The sequence below is a fragment of the Oncorhynchus tshawytscha genome, linkage group LG14 (assembly GCF_018296145.1).
Source record: "Oncorhynchus tshawytscha isolate Ot180627B linkage group LG14, Otsh_v2.0, whole genome shotgun sequence".
In the NCBI taxonomy this organism is placed as follows: domain Eukaryota; kingdom Metazoa; phylum Chordata; class Actinopteri; order Salmoniformes; family Salmonidae; genus Oncorhynchus; species Oncorhynchus tshawytscha.
This window is the reverse complement of record NC_056442.1, coordinates 53,010,246-53,029,649: the sequence shown is the minus strand read 5'-3', so window position 1 is coordinate 53,029,649 and position 19,404 is coordinate 53,010,246. Positions and strand designations below refer to the sequence as shown.

At 46.9% G+C, this 19,404-nt stretch overlaps 1 protein-coding gene across 7 annotated transcripts in view; it reads right to left on the bottom strand.

Moving 5' to 3' along the window:
- Window positions 1–19,404, bottom strand: part of LOC112239481 (thrombospondin-2-like) — a 52,094-nt gene that overhangs the window by 19,197 nt on the left and 13,493 nt on the right. For 6 of the 7 annotated variants that reach the window (XR_006078876.1, XR_006078877.1, XM_042297666.1 and 3 more), the window contains 9 exons: window positions 18,681–18,799; window positions 17,053–17,223; window positions 16,862–16,955; window positions 14,066–14,236; window positions 13,494–13,670; window positions 13,241–13,414; window positions 6,122–6,249; window positions 5,348–5,482; window positions 4,041–4,259 (listed from right to left, as the gene is read on the bottom strand). Coding sequence is in view for 5 of the 7 variants with exons in the window: in XM_042297666.1 (XP_042153600.1) it covers window positions 4,041–4,259; window positions 5,348–5,482; window positions 6,122–6,249; window positions 13,241–13,414; window positions 13,494–13,670; window positions 14,066–14,236; window positions 16,862–16,955; window positions 17,053–17,223; window positions 18,681–18,799 (1,388 nt within the window). In the remaining 2 variants the exon portion in view is untranslated. Of the gene's footprint in view, window positions 1–4,040; window positions 4,260–5,347; window positions 5,483–6,121; window positions 6,250–13,240; window positions 13,415–13,493; window positions 13,671–14,065; window positions 14,253–16,861; window positions 16,956–17,052; window positions 17,224–18,680; window positions 18,800–19,404 lie in introns of those variants that run through there. The other variant, XM_042297669.1, reaches the window with a different exon arrangement.

The window sequence follows — 19,404 nt, the reverse complement described above, 5'->3', positions numbered from 1 at the left end:
ATACTGAGATCATGTGACAGTTAGATTGCACACAGGTGGACTTTATTTAACTAGTTATGTGACATCTGAAGGTATTTGGTTGCACCAGATTTGATTTAGGGGCTTCATAGCAAAGGGGGTGAATAGATATGCAAGCACCACTTTTTCATTTTTTTTTGTTGACGTTCTGGAAACAAGTAATATTTTTCACTTCACCATTTTGGACTATTTTGTGTAGGTTCATTCCATGAAATCCAAATACATTTAAATTACAGGTTGTAATGCAACAACATAGTAAAAATGCCAAGGGGTTGAATACTTTTGCAAGGCACTGTACCTAGGAGACAGCTAACCCTGGTTCATGGATAGCTGGGACACAGCTAAGCATGGTCCAGGGATAGCTAGGAGACAGCTAACCATGGTCCAGGAATAGCTAGGAGACAGCTAACCATGGTCCAGGGATAGGTAGGAGACAGCTAACCACGGTCCAGGAATAGCTAGGAGACAGCTAACCACGGTCCAGGGATAGCTAGGAGACAGTTAACCATGGTCCAGGGATAGCTAGGAGACAGCTAACCACGGTCCAGGGATAGCTAGGAGACAGCTAACCACGGTCCAGGGATAGCTAGGAGACAGTTAACCACGGTCCAGGGATAGCTAGGAGATAGCTAACCACAGTCAAGGGATAGCTAGGAGACAGCTAACCACGGTCAAGGGATAGCTAGGAGATAGCTAACCACAGTCAAGGGATAGCTAGGAGACAGCTAACCACGGTCCAGGGATAGCTAGGAGACAGCTAACCACAGTCCAGGGATAGCTAGGAGACAGCTAACCACAGTCCAGGGATAGCTAGGCCAGTCCAATAATAATAATAATAATACATACAAAGGCCAATCCCATTCTCTCACACCTGTGACCAATTACTGACTGTCCCTCTCAGCACCTGGCCTAGTGTATGCTGCTCCCCAGTGGTGGGACGTGGAAGTGTTCTGTCTATCTGTACACACATCCGCCATCCCCGTCCACAACGGCCTAGTAAACTCCAAACGTACTTGATGGTAATAGTGCTCACTGTTGCCCCTAGTGGCAGGTTTAAAAGGTATCCCCCTACATCCTCGGTACATAGACGGATGTCCTATTTCAAAGTGAATCTTAAGCGTATACAGTTGTGTGTGTGTGTGTGTGTGTGTGTGTGTGTGTGTGTGTGTGTGTGTGTGTGTGTGTGTGTGTGTAGTTATGTGTGTGTGTGTGTGTGTGTGTGTGTGTGTGTGTGTGTGTGTGTGTATTTTGTGTGTGTGTGTGTGTGTATTAGTTATTTTTGTGTGTGTGAGTGTGTATGAGTTATGTATTGTGTGTATTGTGTGTGTGTGTGAGTGTGTGTGTGATGCATTATGTGTGTGTGTATGTGAGAGTGTGTGAATGAGTGATACGTTATGTGTGTGCCTGGGTGTGTGCCTAAGTGTGTGTTAGTGTGTACCTGTAGACAGTGGTAGGTTGTGTTGTGGTGGCAGGGAAGGATATGATTGGGCCAGCCATCTAGGTCAGAATCTTCAGTACACAGGAAGCCGTCCCCAGCGAAGCCAACGCCACACACACACCGATACACAGTTTCAGACGCCACGCCCAGGTACACACACTCCGCATGCTGACTGCAACAGTGTGTATTATCTTTACAGGGGTTGTGGGGCTCACAGATCTAAACACAGAAACACACTTATAGTTACAACACACACTTACAGTCAAAACACACACACACCACACCACCCCACACCACACCACCCTACACCACACACCACATACCACATACCACACAACACCACACCCCACACACCACACCACACCACCACACTCCACACCACACCACACCACACTACCCCACACCACTCCACACCACACCACCCCCACCACCCCCACCACCTCACACCACACACCACACACACCCCGCACCACCACATTCCACACCACCATACTCCACACCACCACACCCCACGACGACTGTACAACCATTAAGATTAATTGTCAGATTCAACAGAAGATCTCTTTGTTTCTTAGGACCTAGAACAAGCATCTCTGTTTTGTCCGATTTTAAAAGTAGAAAGTTTGCAGCCATCCACTTCCTTATGTCTGAAACACATGCTTCTAGCAAGGGCAATTTTGGGGATTCACCATGTTTCATTGAAATGTACAGCTGTGTGTCATCCGCATAGCAGTGAAAGTTTACATTATGTTTTCGAATAACATCCCCAAGAGGTAAAATATATAGTGAAAACAATAGTGGTCCCAAAACGGAACCTTGAGGAACACCCGAAATTTACAGTTGATTTGTCAGAGGAAAAATCATTCACAGAGACAAACTGATATCTTTCCGACAGATAAGATCTAAACCAGGCCAGAACTTGTCCGTGTAGACCAATTTGGGTTTCCAATCTCTCCAAAAGAATGTGGTGATCGATGGTATCAAAAGCAGCACCACACCACACCACCCCACACACCACTCCACACACACCACCACACTCTACACCAAACCACCACACCACATACCACACCACCCCACACCACACACACCACCACATTCCACACCACCACACCACCACACACACCACCACCACACCCCACACCACCACACCACACCATATCACACCCCACATCACACACACTCCACACCACACCACAGCACACACCACCCACACCACACCACACCACCACACTCCACACCAAACCACATACCACACCACCCCACACCACACACACCACCACACCCCACACCACCACCACCCACACACCACACACACACCCACACACCACCACACCACACCATACGGTGTCCACACCCCACCATACACACACCACACACTCCACACTCCACACCCACACCACACACACACCACACCACACCACACACAACACCACACACCACACACACCACACCACACCACCACACCACCCCATCCCACACCACACACCGCTGTGCCAGGTGGAGATTATAACAGAACATGGCCAAGATGTTCAAATGTTCATAAATGACCAGCATGGTCGAATAATAATAAGGCAGAACAGTTGAAACTGGAACAGCAGCACGGTCAGGTGGACTGGGGACAGCAAGGAGTCATCATGTCAGGTAGTCCTAGGGCATGGTCCTAGGGCTCAGGTCCTCCGAGAGAGAGAAAGAAAGAGAGAAGGAGAGAATTAGAGAACGCACACTTAGATTCACACTGGACACCGAATAGAACAGGAGAAGTACTCCAGATATAACAAACTGACCCTAGCCCCCCGACACATAAACTACTGCAGCATAAATACTGGAGGCTGAGACAGGAGGGGTCAGGAGACACTGTGGCCCCATCCGAGGACACCCCCGGACAGGGCCAAACAGGAAGGATATAACCCCACCCACTTTGCCAAAGCACAGCCCCCACACCACTAGAGGGATATCTTCAACCACCAACTTACCATCCTGAGACAAGGCTGAGTATAGCCCACAAAAATCTCCGCCATGGCACAACCCAAGGGGGGGGGCGCCAACCCAGACAGGATGACCACATCAGTGAATCAACCCACTCAGGTGACGCACCCCTTCCAGGGACAGCATGAGAGAGCCCCAGTAAGACAGTGACTCAGCCCCTGTAATAGGGTTAGAGGCAGAGAATCCCAGTGGAAAGAGGGAAACCGGCCAGGCAGAGACAGCAAGGGCGGTTCGTTGCTCCAGAGCCTTTCCGTTCACCTTCCCACTCCTGGGCCAGACTACACTCAATCATATGACCCACTGAAGAGATGAGTCTTCAGTAAAGACTTAAAGGTTGAGACCGAGTTTGCGTCTCTGACATGGGTAGGCAGACCGTTCCATAAAAATGGAGCTCTATAGGAGAAAGCCCTGCCTCCAGCTGTTTGCTTAGAAGTTCTAGGGACAATTAGGAGGGCCTGCGTCTTGTGACCGTAGCGTACGTGTAGGTATGTACGGCAGGTGTGTGATGCATTATGTGTGTGTGTATGTGAGAGTGTGTGAATGAGTGATACGTTATGTGTGTGCCTGGGTGTGTGCCTAAGTGTGTGTTAGTGTGTACCTGTAGACAGTGGTAGGTTGTGTTGTGGTGGCAGGGAAGGATATGATTGGGCCAGCCATCTAGGTCAGAATCTTCAGTACACAGGAAGCCGTCCCCAGCGAAGCCAACGCCACACACACACCGATACACAGTTTCAGACGCCACGCCCAGGTACACACACTCCGCATGCTGACTGCAACAGTGTGTATTATCTTTACAGGGGTTGTGGGGCTCACAGACCTAAACACAGAAACACACTTATAGTTACAACACACACTTACAGTCAAAACACACACACACCACACCACCCCACACCACACCACCCTACACCACCCCACACCACCTCACACCACACACCACCACATTCCACACCACCATACTCCACACCACCACACCCCACGATGACTGTACAACCATTAAGATTAATTGTCAGATTCAACAGAAGATCTCTTTGTTTCTTAGGACCTAGAACAAGCATCTCTGTTTTGTCCGATTTTAAAAGTAGAAAGTTTGCAGCCAACCACTTCCTTATGACTGAAACACATGCTTCTAGCAAGGGCAATTTTGGGGCTTCACCATGTTTCATTGAAATGTACAGCTGTGTGTCATCCGCATAGCAGTGAAAGTTTACATTATGTTTTCGAATAACATCCCCAAGAGGTAAAATATATAGTGAAAACAATAGTGGTCCCAAAACGGAACCTTGAGGAACACCGAAATTTACAGTTGATTTGTCAGAGGACAAACCATTCACAGAGACAAACTGATATCTTTCCGACAGATAAGATCTAAACCAGGCCAGAACTTGTCCGTGTAGACCAATTTGGGTTTCCAATCTCTCCAAAAGAATGTGGTGATCGATGGTATCAAAAGCAGCACCACACCACACCACACTCCACACCACACACCACACTCTACACCAAACCACCACACCACATACCACACCACCCCACACCACACACACCACCACATTCCACACCACCACACCACCCACACACACCACACCACACTCCACACCACCACACCACACCATATCACACCCCACATCACACACACTCCACACCACACCACAGCACACACCACACACACCACACCACACACCACACTCCACACCAAACCACATACCACACCACCCCACACCACACACACCACCACACTCCACACCACCACACACACCACACCACACTCCACACCACCACACCACACCATACCACACCCCACATCACACACACTCCACACCACACCACAGCACACACCACACCACACACCACACCACACACACCACACCCCACACCACACCACATCCCACACCACACACCACCACTGGCCTGTTTGGTGTTGTTGGCATCTTCCAGTCCGAGACCGTAGGGTTGGTTGCCGTGATATCGGGGGGGGCAGGGGTGACAGTGGAACCCTGGGTCTGTGTTCACACACTCGGTCACACACACACCCTGCAACACACACTACAGGAGAGAGGTTACACACACCCTGCAACACACACTGCAGGAGACAGGTTACACACACACCCTGCAACACACACTACAGGACAGGAGAGAGGTTACACACACACCCTGCAACACACACTGTAGGAGGGAGGAGGGATGTTACACACACACCCTGCAAAACACATTGTAGGAGAGAGGTTACACACACACCCTGCAACACACATTGTAGGAGAGAGGTTACACACACACCCTGCAACACACACCCTGCAGGACAGGAGAGAGGTTACACACACACCCTGCAACACACACATTACAGGAGAGAGGTTACACACACCCTGCAACACACATTGTAGGAGAGAGGTTACACACACACCCTGCAACACACATTGTAGGAGAGAGGTTACACACACACCCTGCAACACACATTGTAGGAGAGAGGTTACACACACACCCTGCAACACACATTGTAGGAGAGAGGTTACACACACACACCTGTTACACACACACACACTAGAGGACAGGAGAGAGGTTACACACACCCGGCAACACACACTACACACACAGAGATAGTGGTTGTGTGTGTGTGTGTGTGTGTGTGTGTGTGTGTGTGTGTGTGTGTGTGTGTGTGTGTGTGTGTGTGTGTGTGTGTGTGTTTACTTCATCCTGGTCTTCACAGACAGAGCCATTTCCATGGTAACCCAGTGGACAGGTCCCACATTCCCATGAGCCATCAGTCTCAGAGTGGCAGGAGACCCCAGGGAAGCAGGGCCTAGAAAGACAGCTGTCTACACAGAGAGAGAGAGGAAGGCCAAAGAGTATGATTGGTAGAATTGACTATAAAATGTTAAAACAGACAAGAGCGCTCCAGTGGTAGTGGACACAAACAATGACAGAAATATAATTGAATTCCATAATAACCAACTCTGGACAGGTACGTCACCCTTGTCTTATTCAGCCCTAATATATTCAACAATCAATCCCTAAGAGGAGGAGAGAGACTGATAACGACTCCTCCACTTTGAGAAGGAGAGACTGACAGAGACTCCTCCACTTTGAGGAGGAGAGAGACTGACAGAGACGCCTCCACTTTGAGGAGGAGAGAGACTGACAGAGACTCCTCCACTTTGAGGAGGAGAGAGACTGACAGAGACTCCTCCACTTTGAGGAGGAGAGAGACTGACAGAGACTCCTCCACTTTGAGGAGGAGAGGGACTGACAGAGACTCATCCACTTTGAGGAGGAGAGAGACTGACAGAGACTCATCCACTTTGAGGAGGAGAGAGACTGACAGAGACGCCTCCACTTTGAGGAGGAGAGAGACTGGCAGAGACTCCTCCACTTTGAGGAGGAGAGAGACTGACAGAGACGCCTCCACTTTGAGGAGGAGAGACTGACAGAGACTCCTCCACTTTGAGGAGGAGAGAGACTGACAGAGACTCCTCCACTTTGAGGAGGAGAGAGACTGACAAAGACTCCTCCACTTTGAGGAGGAGAGAGACTGACAGAGACTCCTCCACTTTGAGGAGGAGAGAGACTGACAGAGACGCCTCCACTTTGAGGAGGAGAGAGACTGACAGAGACGCCTCCACTTTGAGGAGGAGAGAGACTGACAGAGACTCCTCCACTTTGAGGAGGAGAGAGACTGACAGAGACTCATCCACTTTGAGGAGGAGAGAGACTGACAGAGACTCATCCACTTTGAGGAGGAGAGAGACTGACAGAGACTCATCCACTTTGAGGAGGAGAGAGACTGACAGAGACTCCTCCACTTTGAGGAGGAGAGAGACTGACAGAGACTCCTCCACTTTGAGGAGGAAAGACTGACAGAGACTCCTCCACTTTGAGGAGGAGAGAGACTGACAGAGACTCCTCCACTTTGAGGAGGAGAGACTGACAGAGACTCCTCCACTTTGAGGAGGAGAGAGACTGACAGAGACGCCTCCACTTTGAGGAGGAGAGAGACTGACAGAGACTCATCCACTTTGAGGAGGAGAGAGACTGACAGAGACTCATCCACTTTGAGGAGGAGAGAGACGGACAGAGACTCCTCCACTTTGAGGAGGAGAGAGACTGACAGAGACTCATCCACTTTGAGGAGGAGAGAGACTGACAGAGACTCATCCACTTTGAGGAGGAGAGAGACTGACAGAGACGCCTCCACTTTGAGGAGGAGAGAGACTGACTGAGACTCCTCCACTTTGAGGAGGAGAGAGACTGACTGAGACTCCTCCACTTTGAGGAGGAGAGACTGACAGAGACTCCTCCACTTTGAGGAGGAGAGAGACGGACAGAGACTACTCCACTTTGAGGAGGAGAGAGACTGACAGAGACGCCTCCACTTTGAGGAGGAGGCTTTCAAAGTGCAAATGGTCAAGATGAGTATGTACTGGAAGTCTAAGAACAATACTAACTAATTAGTTCTGAGATGTCTGCAGTTTGTTTTTAATGATCTTGGGGGCACTATTGTACCAGGAAGAGCATGCATAAAGTGGCACTGAACAAGAGCCCCTGCCAATGCCATCATTGAGATGTATCTGTATTGTTTGTTTTAGCTCTATGAATAAATTATTACACTGGATTAGTGATTTAACTACTTGGATGGCTCACATTTAGCCTCCAGCTAAATCAAGACCAAGGTCCTTATTGTTGGAGCCAAAGCACAGAGAGAGAATCTGGACGCACATTTAAATCACGGGCAATAAAGATAAAACACCAGGTAAAAACCTAGCTGTTATTTTACATTCTGAACTACATTTCCAATCACACATTAGGAATGTGACCAACATAGCTTTTTTACCACATTGCCAAGGTGCGGCCATTTCTCTCTCAGACTGATACAAGGACACTCATCCATGCTTTTATTACAGCAGGCTTGACTACTGTAATGCTCTTCTGTCTTGTCTGCCCAGGAAGCCATTGGTCAACTGCAAAACATACAGAATGCTGCAGCACGGGTACTGACCAAGACCAGACGGAGAGCACACATTACACCGGTTAGGTCTCTGCACTGGCTGCCTGTGAGTTTTAGAAATCATTGTAATATTCCACTATTGGTTTAAAATCAAACCACGACTGTGCACCCCAATACAGACATGCTTCTAAGTTATGTATTAGTAGGTCCCTCAGGTCCTCTGGCACTGGCCTATTAACTATCCCAAAGCCTAGGACCAAGAGGCATGGAGAGGCAGCCTTTAGTTACTATGCCTCCACCCTCTGGAACAGCCTGCCAGAGAACCTGAGGGGGACCAAGAGGCATGGAGAGGCAGCCTTTAGTTACTATGCCCCCACCCTCTGGAACAGCCTGCCAGAGAACCTGAGGGGGACCAAGAGGCATGGAGAGGCAGCCTTTAGTTACTATGCCCCCACCCTCTGGAATAGCCTGCCAGAGAACCTGAGAGGGACCAAGAGGCATGGAGAGGCAGCCTTTAGTTACTATGCCCCCACCCTCTGGAATAGCCTGCCAGAGAACCTGAGGGGGACCAAGAGGCATGGAGAGGCAGCCTTTAGTTACTATGCCCCCACCCTCTGGAATAGCCTGCCAGAGAACCTGAGAGGGACCAAGAGGCATGGAGAGGCAGCCTTTAGTTACTATGCCCCCACCCTAGCCTGAGAACCTGAGGGGGACCAAGAGGCATGGAGAGGCAGCCTTTAGTTACTATGCCCCCACCCTCTGGAACAGCCTGCCAGAGAACCTGAGGGGGACCAAGAGGCATGGAGAGGCAGCCTTTAGTTACTATGCCCCCACCCTCTGGAATAGCCTGCCAGAGAACCTGAGGGGGACCAAGAGGCATGGAGAGGCAGCCTTTAGTTACTATGCCCCCACCCTCTGGAACAGCCTGCCAGAGAACCTGAGGGGGACCAAGAGGCATGGAGAGGCAGCCTTTAGTTACTATGCCCCCACCCTCTGGAATAGCCTGCCAGAGAACCTGAGGGGGACCAAGAGGCATGGAGAGGCAGCCTTTAGTTACTATGCCCCCACCCTCTGGAACAGCCTGCCAGAGAACCTGAGGGGGACCAAGAGGCATGGAGAGGCAGCCTTTAGTTACTATGCCCCCACCCTCTGGAATAGCCTGCCAGAGAACCTGAGAGGGACCAAGAGGCATGGAGAGGCAGCCTTTAGTTACTATGCCCCCACCCTCTGGAATAGCCTGCCAGAGAACCTGAGGGGGACCAAGAGGCATGGAGAGGCAGCCTTTAGTTACTATGCCCCCACCCTCTGGAATAGCCTGCCAGAGAACCTGACCGGGACCGAAACTGTGGAGATCTTAAAATACACATTTTTCACTTTGCTTTTCCTCAGGGTGCTTTTTAGTCGTTCAGTTTTTATTGTCGTTCAGCCTCTGAGAATACCGAATACGGTGACTGAGTAACGAATAATAACGAATACAGTGACTGACTATTAAAACCTACCCAAACCAGAAACCGTGGATAGACGGCGGCATTCTCGCAAAACTGAAAGCACGAACCACCACATTTAAACCATGGAAAGGTGCCTGGGAATATGGCAGAATACAAACAGTGTAGTTATTCCCTACGTAAGAAAATAAAACATAATGTCAGTTCAGAGACAAAGTGGAATTGCAATTCAACGGCTCAGACACAAGATGTATGTGGCAGGGTCTACAGACAATCACAGACTACAATGGGAAAACCTGCCACGTCGGACACCGACGTCTTGCTTCCGGACAAGATAAACAACTTCTTCGCCCGATTTGAGGATAACACAGTGCCACCGACCGCTACCAAGTACTGTGGGCTCTCCTTCTCCGTGGCCGATGTGAGTAAGACGTTTAAGCGTGTTAACACTCGCATGGCTGCCGGCCCAGACGGGATCCATAGCCGCGTCCTCAAAGCATGCGCAGACCAGCTGGCTGGAGTGTTTACGGGCATATTCAATCAATCCCTATCCGTGTCTGCTGTCCCTACTTGCTTCAAGATGTCCACCATTGTTCCTGTACCCAAGAAAGCAAAGGTAACTGAACTAAATGTCTATTGCCCCGTAGCACTCACTTTTGTCATCATGAAGTGCTTTGAGAGGCCAGTTAAGGATCATATCACCTCTACCTTACCTGACACCCTAGACCCACTTCAATTTGCTTAGATCCACAGACGATGCAATCGCCATCGCACTGCACACTGACCTATCCCATCTGGACAAGATGAACAAGAGGAATACCTATGTATAATGCTGTTCAATGACTATAGCTCAGCATTCAACACCATAGTACCCTCCAAGCTCATCATTAAGCTCATGGTCCTAGGTCTGAACCCTGCCCAGTTGGTCCTGGACTTCTGACTGTCCGCCCCAGGTGGGGAAGGTAGGGAACAACAACTCCACTTTGCTGATCCTAAACACAGGGACCTCGCAAGAGTGCGTGCTCAGCCCCTTCCTGTACTCTCTGTTCACCCATGGCTGCGTGGCCACACACGCCTCCAACCCAATCATCAAGTTTGCTGATGACACAACAGTAGTGGGCTTGATTACCCAGAATGACGAGACAGCCTACAGAGAGGAGGTGAGGGCACTCGGAGTGTGGTGTCAGGAAAACAACCTCCCACCAAACATCCACAAAACAAAGCAGCTGATTGTGGACTTCAGGAAACAGCAGAGGGAGCAGCCCCCTATCCACATCGACAGGACTGCAGTGGACAAGGTGGAACGTTTTAAGTTCCTCGACGTACACATCACTGACAAACTGAAATGGTCCACCCACACAGACAGTGTGGTGAAGTAGGCGCAAAAGCGCCTCTTAAACCTCAGGAGGCTGAAGAAATTTGCCTTGGCCACTAAAACCCTCGTAAACTTCTACACATGTACAATTGAGAGCATCCTGTTGGGCTGTATCACCGCCTGGTACGGCAACTGCACCGCCCGCAACCGCAGGGCTCTCCAGAGGGGGGTGTGGTCTGCCCAACGCATCACCGGGGGCAAACTACCTGCCCTCCAGGACACCTACACCACCCGATGTCACAGGAAGGCCAAAAATATCATCAAGGACATCAACCACCCGAGCCACTGCCTGTTCACCCTGCTATGATCCATAAGGCGAGGTCAGTACAGGTGCAGAGACTGAAAAACAGCTTCTATCTCAAGGCCATCAGACTGTTCAATAGCCATCACTAGCACATTCGAGGCTGCTGCATATATACATAGACTTGGAATCACTTTAATAATGGAACACAAGTCACTTCAATTATGTTTCAATAATGTTTACATCCAATCAATCAATCAAATGTATTTATAAAACCCTTCTTACATCTTACATACAGCTTTACATCTTATACGTATGTACTGTATTCTATTCTACTGTATTTTAGTCAATGCCACTCCGACATTGCTCGTCCTAATATTTCAATATTTCTTAACTCTATTCTTTTACCTTTGGATTTGTGTGTATTGCTGTGAATTGTTAGATATTACTGCACTGTTGGAGCTAGGAACACAAGCATTTAGTTAGATATTACTGCTCTGTTGGAGCTAGAAACACAAGCATTTAGTTAGATATTACTGCTCTGTTGGAGCTAGGAACACAAGCATTTAGTTATATATTACTGCACTGTTGGAGCTAGAAACACAAGCATTTAGTTAGATATTACTGCTCTGTTGGAGCTAGGAACACAAGCATTTACTTAGATATTACTGCACTGTTGGAGCTGGTTACACAAGCATTTAGTTAGATACTACTGCTCTGTTGGAGCTAGAAACAAGCATTTCACTGTTGGAGCTAGAAACACAAGCATTTAGTTAGATATTACTGCTCTGTTGGAGCTAGGAACACAAGCATTTAGTTAGATATTACTGCTCTGTTGGAACTAGAAACACAAGCATTTAGTTAGATATTACTGCTCTGTTGGAACTAGAAACACAAGCATTTAGTTAGATATTACTGCTCTGTTGGAGCTAGAAGCACAAGCATTTAGTTAGATACTACTGCTCTGTTGGAGCTAGAGACACAAGCATTTAGTTAGATATTACTGCTCTGTTGGAACTAGTTTTCACACCCTGGCCTTAGTTATCTGTGTTTTCTTTATTTTTTTCGTTAGGCCATGGTGTGACATGGGTGATTTATTGTGTGTCGTCTTATCTAGGGGTTTATCAGATTTACGGGGTTGTGTTCAATGTAGTTGTCTAGGTAGGTCTATGGTTGCCTAGAGTGGTTCTCAATCAGAGGCAGGTGTTTATCGTTGTCTCTGATTGGGAACCATATTTAGGCAGCCATATTCTTTGTGTATTTTGTGTGTGGTTGTTTCCTGTCTCTGTGTTCTCTGCACCAGTTAGGACTGTTTCGGTTTTGCCACGTTTTCGTATTTTGTATTTGTATAGTGTTTACGTTTTCGTCTTTATTAAAGATGCTTAACAATAACCACGCTGCATTTTGGTCCTCCTCTCCTTCCCAGGAAGAAAACCGTTACACTAGGAACACAAGCATTTAGCTGCACCCGCAATAACATCTGCTAAATATGTGTAAGTGACCGATAACATTTGATTTGATTTTAGCAGAAAGGCCAAAATCAATGTTTCATCAAATCATTTTTTACATGTTTTTTTTATACTAAAGGGGTCCTAAAATTCCAAATCAAATAGCTAAATTATCCTTGGTATGACAATCTTAAAACAATTCCATATGTTCGTTTAGACTGTTATGGATAAATTATCTGTACTGTATCCTAACTGTTTCAAAAACTTCCATAGTTTGCTTGGATTGTTCCTGTTCGCAACTATGTTGTCAGTGGAATAATGGTTCTTGGCCCTCTCTGTCATCCTATGTATGCTACCTATTGGACAGGGTTGTGTATTGCAGGCTGCGTAGTCGGCCGTCTCTCCCACACAGTTCCTGCCTCCATGCCGGGGGGCGGGGTTAGAACACTCCCGCTGACGAATCATCAGCCCACTGCCACACGACACACTGCATGGTAACCAGGAAGACCACGGTCCCCAGACCCCGACAACTATAATCACACAGACAGTGTATCAGTCAATCCAACATCAACAATAGCAGTCATCTGGAATGTTTGTTTGTGTTCTCACTTGGACAGGGTGTAGCGTCACAGGGATGTGTCTCTGTAGTGTTGCCACGGCAGCCGCTGCCCCCGCGCTGAGCGAGGGGGAAGTTGCAGAGTCGAACACGCACAACGAGACCTGAACCACACGACACAGAACATGCAGACCACGGAGACCACAGGCCCCAGCCGCTGTTCCCATGGACTACACACACACACACACACACACACACACACACACACACACACACACACACACACACACACACACACACACACACATTTTTATAAAAGGGAAATGATTGCTCAAACCCAACACCCAAACCTGAGCGTTCCATTCTGCCACCTCTGGTCTCTTGGCCCTCCCACCCATATGAGGGTCAGCTCTCCCCCCCAGACCAGTCAAAGATCTTCTCTGTCCTGACACCTCAACGGTGGAATGAGCTTCATCCTAACGTCAGCAGAGTCCCAACCCCACCTTCCTAACATGTCTGAAACCGTACATCTTCAAAGAGTATCATAAATAAATACAACGACGTAGCTAACCATAATATGTATTACAGGAGCTAGCTGTACTACAGGAGTTATTGGTGAACTCACCTCGGCTTTCACAACTTCCCAGGGTGCACCTGCGGGTTTGGAGGGAGGAGTCAGAACAGGACGTGGAGACATCATCACAAGATCGCCCTCTCCGCTGGAAGCCACGCCCACAGGTGACCGAACATTCCGTCCACTCCGACCATGGGGACCATCCATCTTCACTTCCCAACCCTAAACACACACACATGCACACAAACACACACACACACAAACAAATACATATACATATGCACACATATGTATACAAACTCTACGACTCTATGACTCTAACACCATCATTAAGTTTGCCGATGACACAACAGTGGTAGGCCTGATCACCGACAACGATGAGACAGCCTATAGGGAGGAGGTCAGAGATCTGGCAGTGTGGTGCAAGGACAACAACCTCTCCCTCGATGTGATCAAGACAAATGAGATGATTGTGGACTACAGGCAAAGGAGGACCGAGCACGCCCCCATTCTCATTGACGGGGCTGTAGTGGAGCAGGTTGAGAGCTTCAAGTTCCTTGGTGTCCACATCACCAACAAACTAACATGGTCCAAGCACACCAAGACAGTCGTGAAGAGGGCACGACAAAACCTATTTCCCCTCAGGAGACTGAAAAGATTTGGAATGGGTCCTGAGATCTTCAAAAGGTTCTACTGCTGCACCATCGAGAGAATCCTGACTGGTTGCATCACTGCCTGGTATGGCAATTGCTCGGCCTCCGACCGCAAGCACTACAGAGGGGAGTGCGTACAGCCCAGTACATCACTGGGGCCAAGCTTCCTGCCATCCAGGACCTCTATACCAGGCGGTGTCAGAAGAAGGCCCTAAAAATTGTCAAAGACTCCAGCCACCCTAGTCATAGACTGTTCTCTCTGCTACCGCACGGCAAGCGGTACCGGAGTGCCAAGGCTAGGTCCAAGAGGCTTCTAAACAGCTTCTACCCCCAAGCCATAAGACTCCTACACATCTAATCAAATGGCTATCCAGACTATTTGCATTGCCCCCCCTTACACCGCTGCTACTCTCTGTTATTATCTATGCATAGTCACTTTAACTTCTTAGTGACTGGGGGGCAGTATTGAGTAGCTTGGATGAATAAGGTGCCCAGAGTAAACCGCCTGCTACTCAGTCCCAGATGCTAATATATGCATATTATTAGTAGTATTGGATAGAAAACACTCTGAAGTTTCTAAAACTGTTTGAATGATGTCTGTGTGTATAACAGAACTCATATGGCAGGCAAAAACCTGAGAAAAAAATCCAACAAGGAAGTGGGAAATCTGAGGCTTGTAGGTTTTCAACTCAGCCCCTATTGAAGACACAGTGGGATATTGGTCATGTTGCACTTCCTAAGGCTTCCACTAGATATCAACCGTCTTTAGAACGTTGTTTCAGGCTTCTACTGTGAAGGGGGGCTGAATGAGAGGGGAATGAGTCAGGTGTCTGGCAGAGTGCCACGGGCTCGTGATGCGCGGTCATGAGAGAGTTAGCTCTTGTTTCATTGCTTTTCTACAGACAAAGGAATTCTCCGGTTGGAACATCATTGAAGATTTATGTTAAAAACATCCTAAAGATTGATTCTATACATCGTTTGACATGTTGCTACGGACTGTAACAATTTTTTTTTGACATTTTGTCTGCTCCTAGTGAACGCGCTTCATGACTTTGGATTTGTTTACAAAACGCGCTAACAAAAGTAGCTATTTGGACATAAATGATGGACATTATCGAAGAAATCAAAAATGTATTGTGGAACTGGGATTCCTGTGAGTGGATTCTGATGAAGGTCATCAAAGGTAAGTGAATATTTATAATGCTATTTCTGACTAATGTTGACTACACAACATGGCGGATATTTTTCAGCTGGTATGGGCTCTGAGCGCCGTACTCAGATTATTGCATGGTGTGCTTTTTCCATAATGTTTTTTTAAATCTGACACAGCGGTTGCATTAAGGAGAAGTTTATCTAAAGTTCCATGTATAATAGTTGTATCTATTATCAATGTTTATTATGAGTATTTCTGTGAATTGATGTGGCTCTCTACAAAATCACTGCATGTTTTGGAACTACTGAACATAACACGCCAATGTACTATGAGATTTTTGGATATAAATATGCACTTCATCGAACAAAACATACATGTATTGTGTAACATGAAGTCCCATGAGTGTCATCTGATGAAGATCATCAAAGGTTAGTGATTAATTTGCTTTTTATGACTCCAGTCTTTCTCCAGTCCGTGACTTGGTGGTGACCTAACATAATCGTTTGTGGTGCTTTTGCTGTAAAGCCTTTTTGAAATCAGACACTGTGGCTGGATTAATGAGAATGTTATCTTTAAAATGGTGTAAAATACTTGTATGTTTGAGGAGTTTTAATTATGAGATTTTTGTTGTTTTGAATTGGCGCCCTGCACTTTCACTGGCTGTTGGCGGGGTGGGACGCTACTGTCCCGAATATCCCAGAGAGGTTTTAATAACTCTACCTACATGTACATATTACCTCAATTACCACAACTAACCGGTGCCCCCGCACGTTGACTCTGTACCAGTACCCCCTGTATATAGTCTCGCTATTGTTATTTTACTGCAGCTCTTTAACTACTTGTTCCTTTTATTTCTTATTCTTATTCGTATTTTTTAAACTGCATTGTTGGTTAAGGGCTTGTAAGTAAGCATTTCACTGTAAGGTCTACACCTGTTGTATTCAGGGCTTGTGACGAATACAATTTGATTTGACTAAATATGACTTCTGAAATAATCATTTGAAATAGACTAGACTAAGTGAATGTGTTTAGATATCTCACCCAGACACACAGGGCAGCATTCCCCTTCAGTGAAGGAAGGACTGGAACATATTACTGGAGGACAGGTGACCTGCCGACACACTGCCTTCCCCTCCTACACACACACAACACACACACACACAGTAGTAAAGCAAAAGGGCCTAGAGATATCTTGACTCAAGAGTTGAGCGTGTGTGTGTGTGTGTGTTTACCTGGCAGGTACAGAATGTGCAGCTGTCTGAAACCCAGTCCTCCTCCCGCTGATACACACGTCCGTCCTGCACACACACTCTCTCCTCTTCATCATCTTCTCCTCCTCCCTCTCTGTCCAAACTGCTGCCCAGCTCAGAGAGAGCTTCACGCAATGCCTCATTCTCCTCTGTCTGAACACACACAGATGAAGACGGCAGGAGGCTTGTGGATCTGGTTATGGTTAGCACTGATGCTGTGTGTGTGTGTGTGTGTGTGTGTGTGTGTGTGTGTGTGTGTGTGTGTGTGTGTGTGTGTGTGTGTGTGTGTGTGTGTGTGTGTGTGTGTGTGTGTGTGTGTGTGTGTGTGTGTGTGTGCGTCACACTCCATGAGAACCCAAGATATATATTTTTTCCCTCCAATGTTTGTAAACATTAAATATAATCAAACACTGTACAGCCTCAAAACATGGTTAAAACAATAGTGTTGATATCCTGGATGGTCAGTCCTTGCTTCCACAGCTCTGTCTATTAATCTGAGAGTGGTTACATTTCTCCAGGCCCATCCCTCAGCTCTGTCTATTAGAGTGGTTACATTTCTCCAGGCCCGTCCCTCAGCTCTGTCTATTAATCTGAGAGTGGTTACATTTCTCCTGACCCATCCCTCAGCTCTGTCTATTAGAGTGGTTACATTTCTCCAGGCCCGTCCCTCAGCTCTGTCTATTAATCTGAGAGTGGTTACATTTCTCCAGGCCCATCCCTCAGCTCTGTCTATTAGAGTGGTTACATTTCTCCAGGCCCATCCCTCAGCTCTATCTATTAATCTGAGAGTGGTTACATTTCTCCAGGCCCGTCCCTCAGCTTTTTACCAAAACAGAGGCGGGGAGCCCGTTTTGTTATTGTTTCATCTGTGGACTTGCCCTTTAAACAGCTGCATATTATCACCATATCAAAGTGTCACCAACACAAAGTTCAACAATAGGCCTGTAGCAAATGAAGCGTATTGCATTCATTATTCACATGTAAATAGCACTTTTCAGTAGTGCTCAAAGCCATTCCATGAGTGAGGCATTTATTTTTCAACTTTAATCAATGAGCCCATTCAGTTCTCCATGACAACTAAATCATAAACAACAGAGTAGGGCTGGCTATGCTCAGGTGGGTCATGCTCAGGTAAAACTATTAGGCTAATCAATACTTCCATATTTCCAAGTCCTGTTCTTGAAGATCAAGGGGTATAACATTTATTGGAATGAGTAGAATTCTAATAGACTTTGGTTTTTAATGTAAAGATATAATTTAATCGTCTTATTATATGTAGTAGAAAGCGATGGGTTAGAAGAAGCCTACTTAACCAATCCATAAAGTAAAATTTAACATCCATATATGGCCAGCTATGTAAACATTAACATTAATTTATCCTGCAATAGATGTGGTTCAATTGGTCACATACATTGTTGTCTTCTTCTAATGCCTCTTAAGGGGAAAGTAATCTAAAAGTAACTGAATGTAATCAGATTACGTTACTGAGTTTGAGTAATCCAAAAGTTACATTACTGATTACTAGTTAGGACAGGTAACCAGTAACTGTAACGAATTCCATTTAGGAAGTAACCTAGCCAACCCTGTCTGTATGTGTCTGTGTGTCTTACAGCTCTCTGAAGGTCGTGCAGCAGACTAGTGGTAACGATGTGGAGGCCATGCAGCTCTGATAACAGATCATTCAGCTCCTCACAGGACCGACGACACATCACCTCAGGACGCTCCACCCCTACACACACACACACACACACACAGAATCAGAGCTAACCCAAACCAGATCCACAAGCCTTCTGCTGTCTTTATCTGTGTGTTCAGACAGAGTTTTCTTAACATTGTTTTTGATAAAGGTGTTATGGATAGTGAAGGTGTTATGGATAGTGAAGGTGTCCTCCCTTTTATCTATCAGCATATCTGTGCTCCTCCCTCTTACCTATCAGCGTATCTGTGCTCCTCCCTCTTTCAAAATCCTGTAAATTAGCCTGATTTCAGACTTGTCATGTAAACAAGATTATTAATTCAATCGTTCTTCTTGTAAACATTTAAATCAAACTATTATATGAATCTGCTCTCGTCGAAAGGAGTGGACCAAAGTGCAGCGTGGAAAGTGTTCATGATTTTTATTAGCAAAAAACACTCAAACAAAATACCAAAGCGAAAGCGAACAGTTCTCAGGCACAGACACTAAACAGAAAACAACACAAAACCCAAAAGGAAAATGACAACTTATATATGATCCCCAATCAGAGACAACTATAGACAGCTGATTGGGAACCACACTCTGTAAAAAGCAAAGAAATAGAAAACATAGACTTTCCCACCCGAGTCACACCCTGA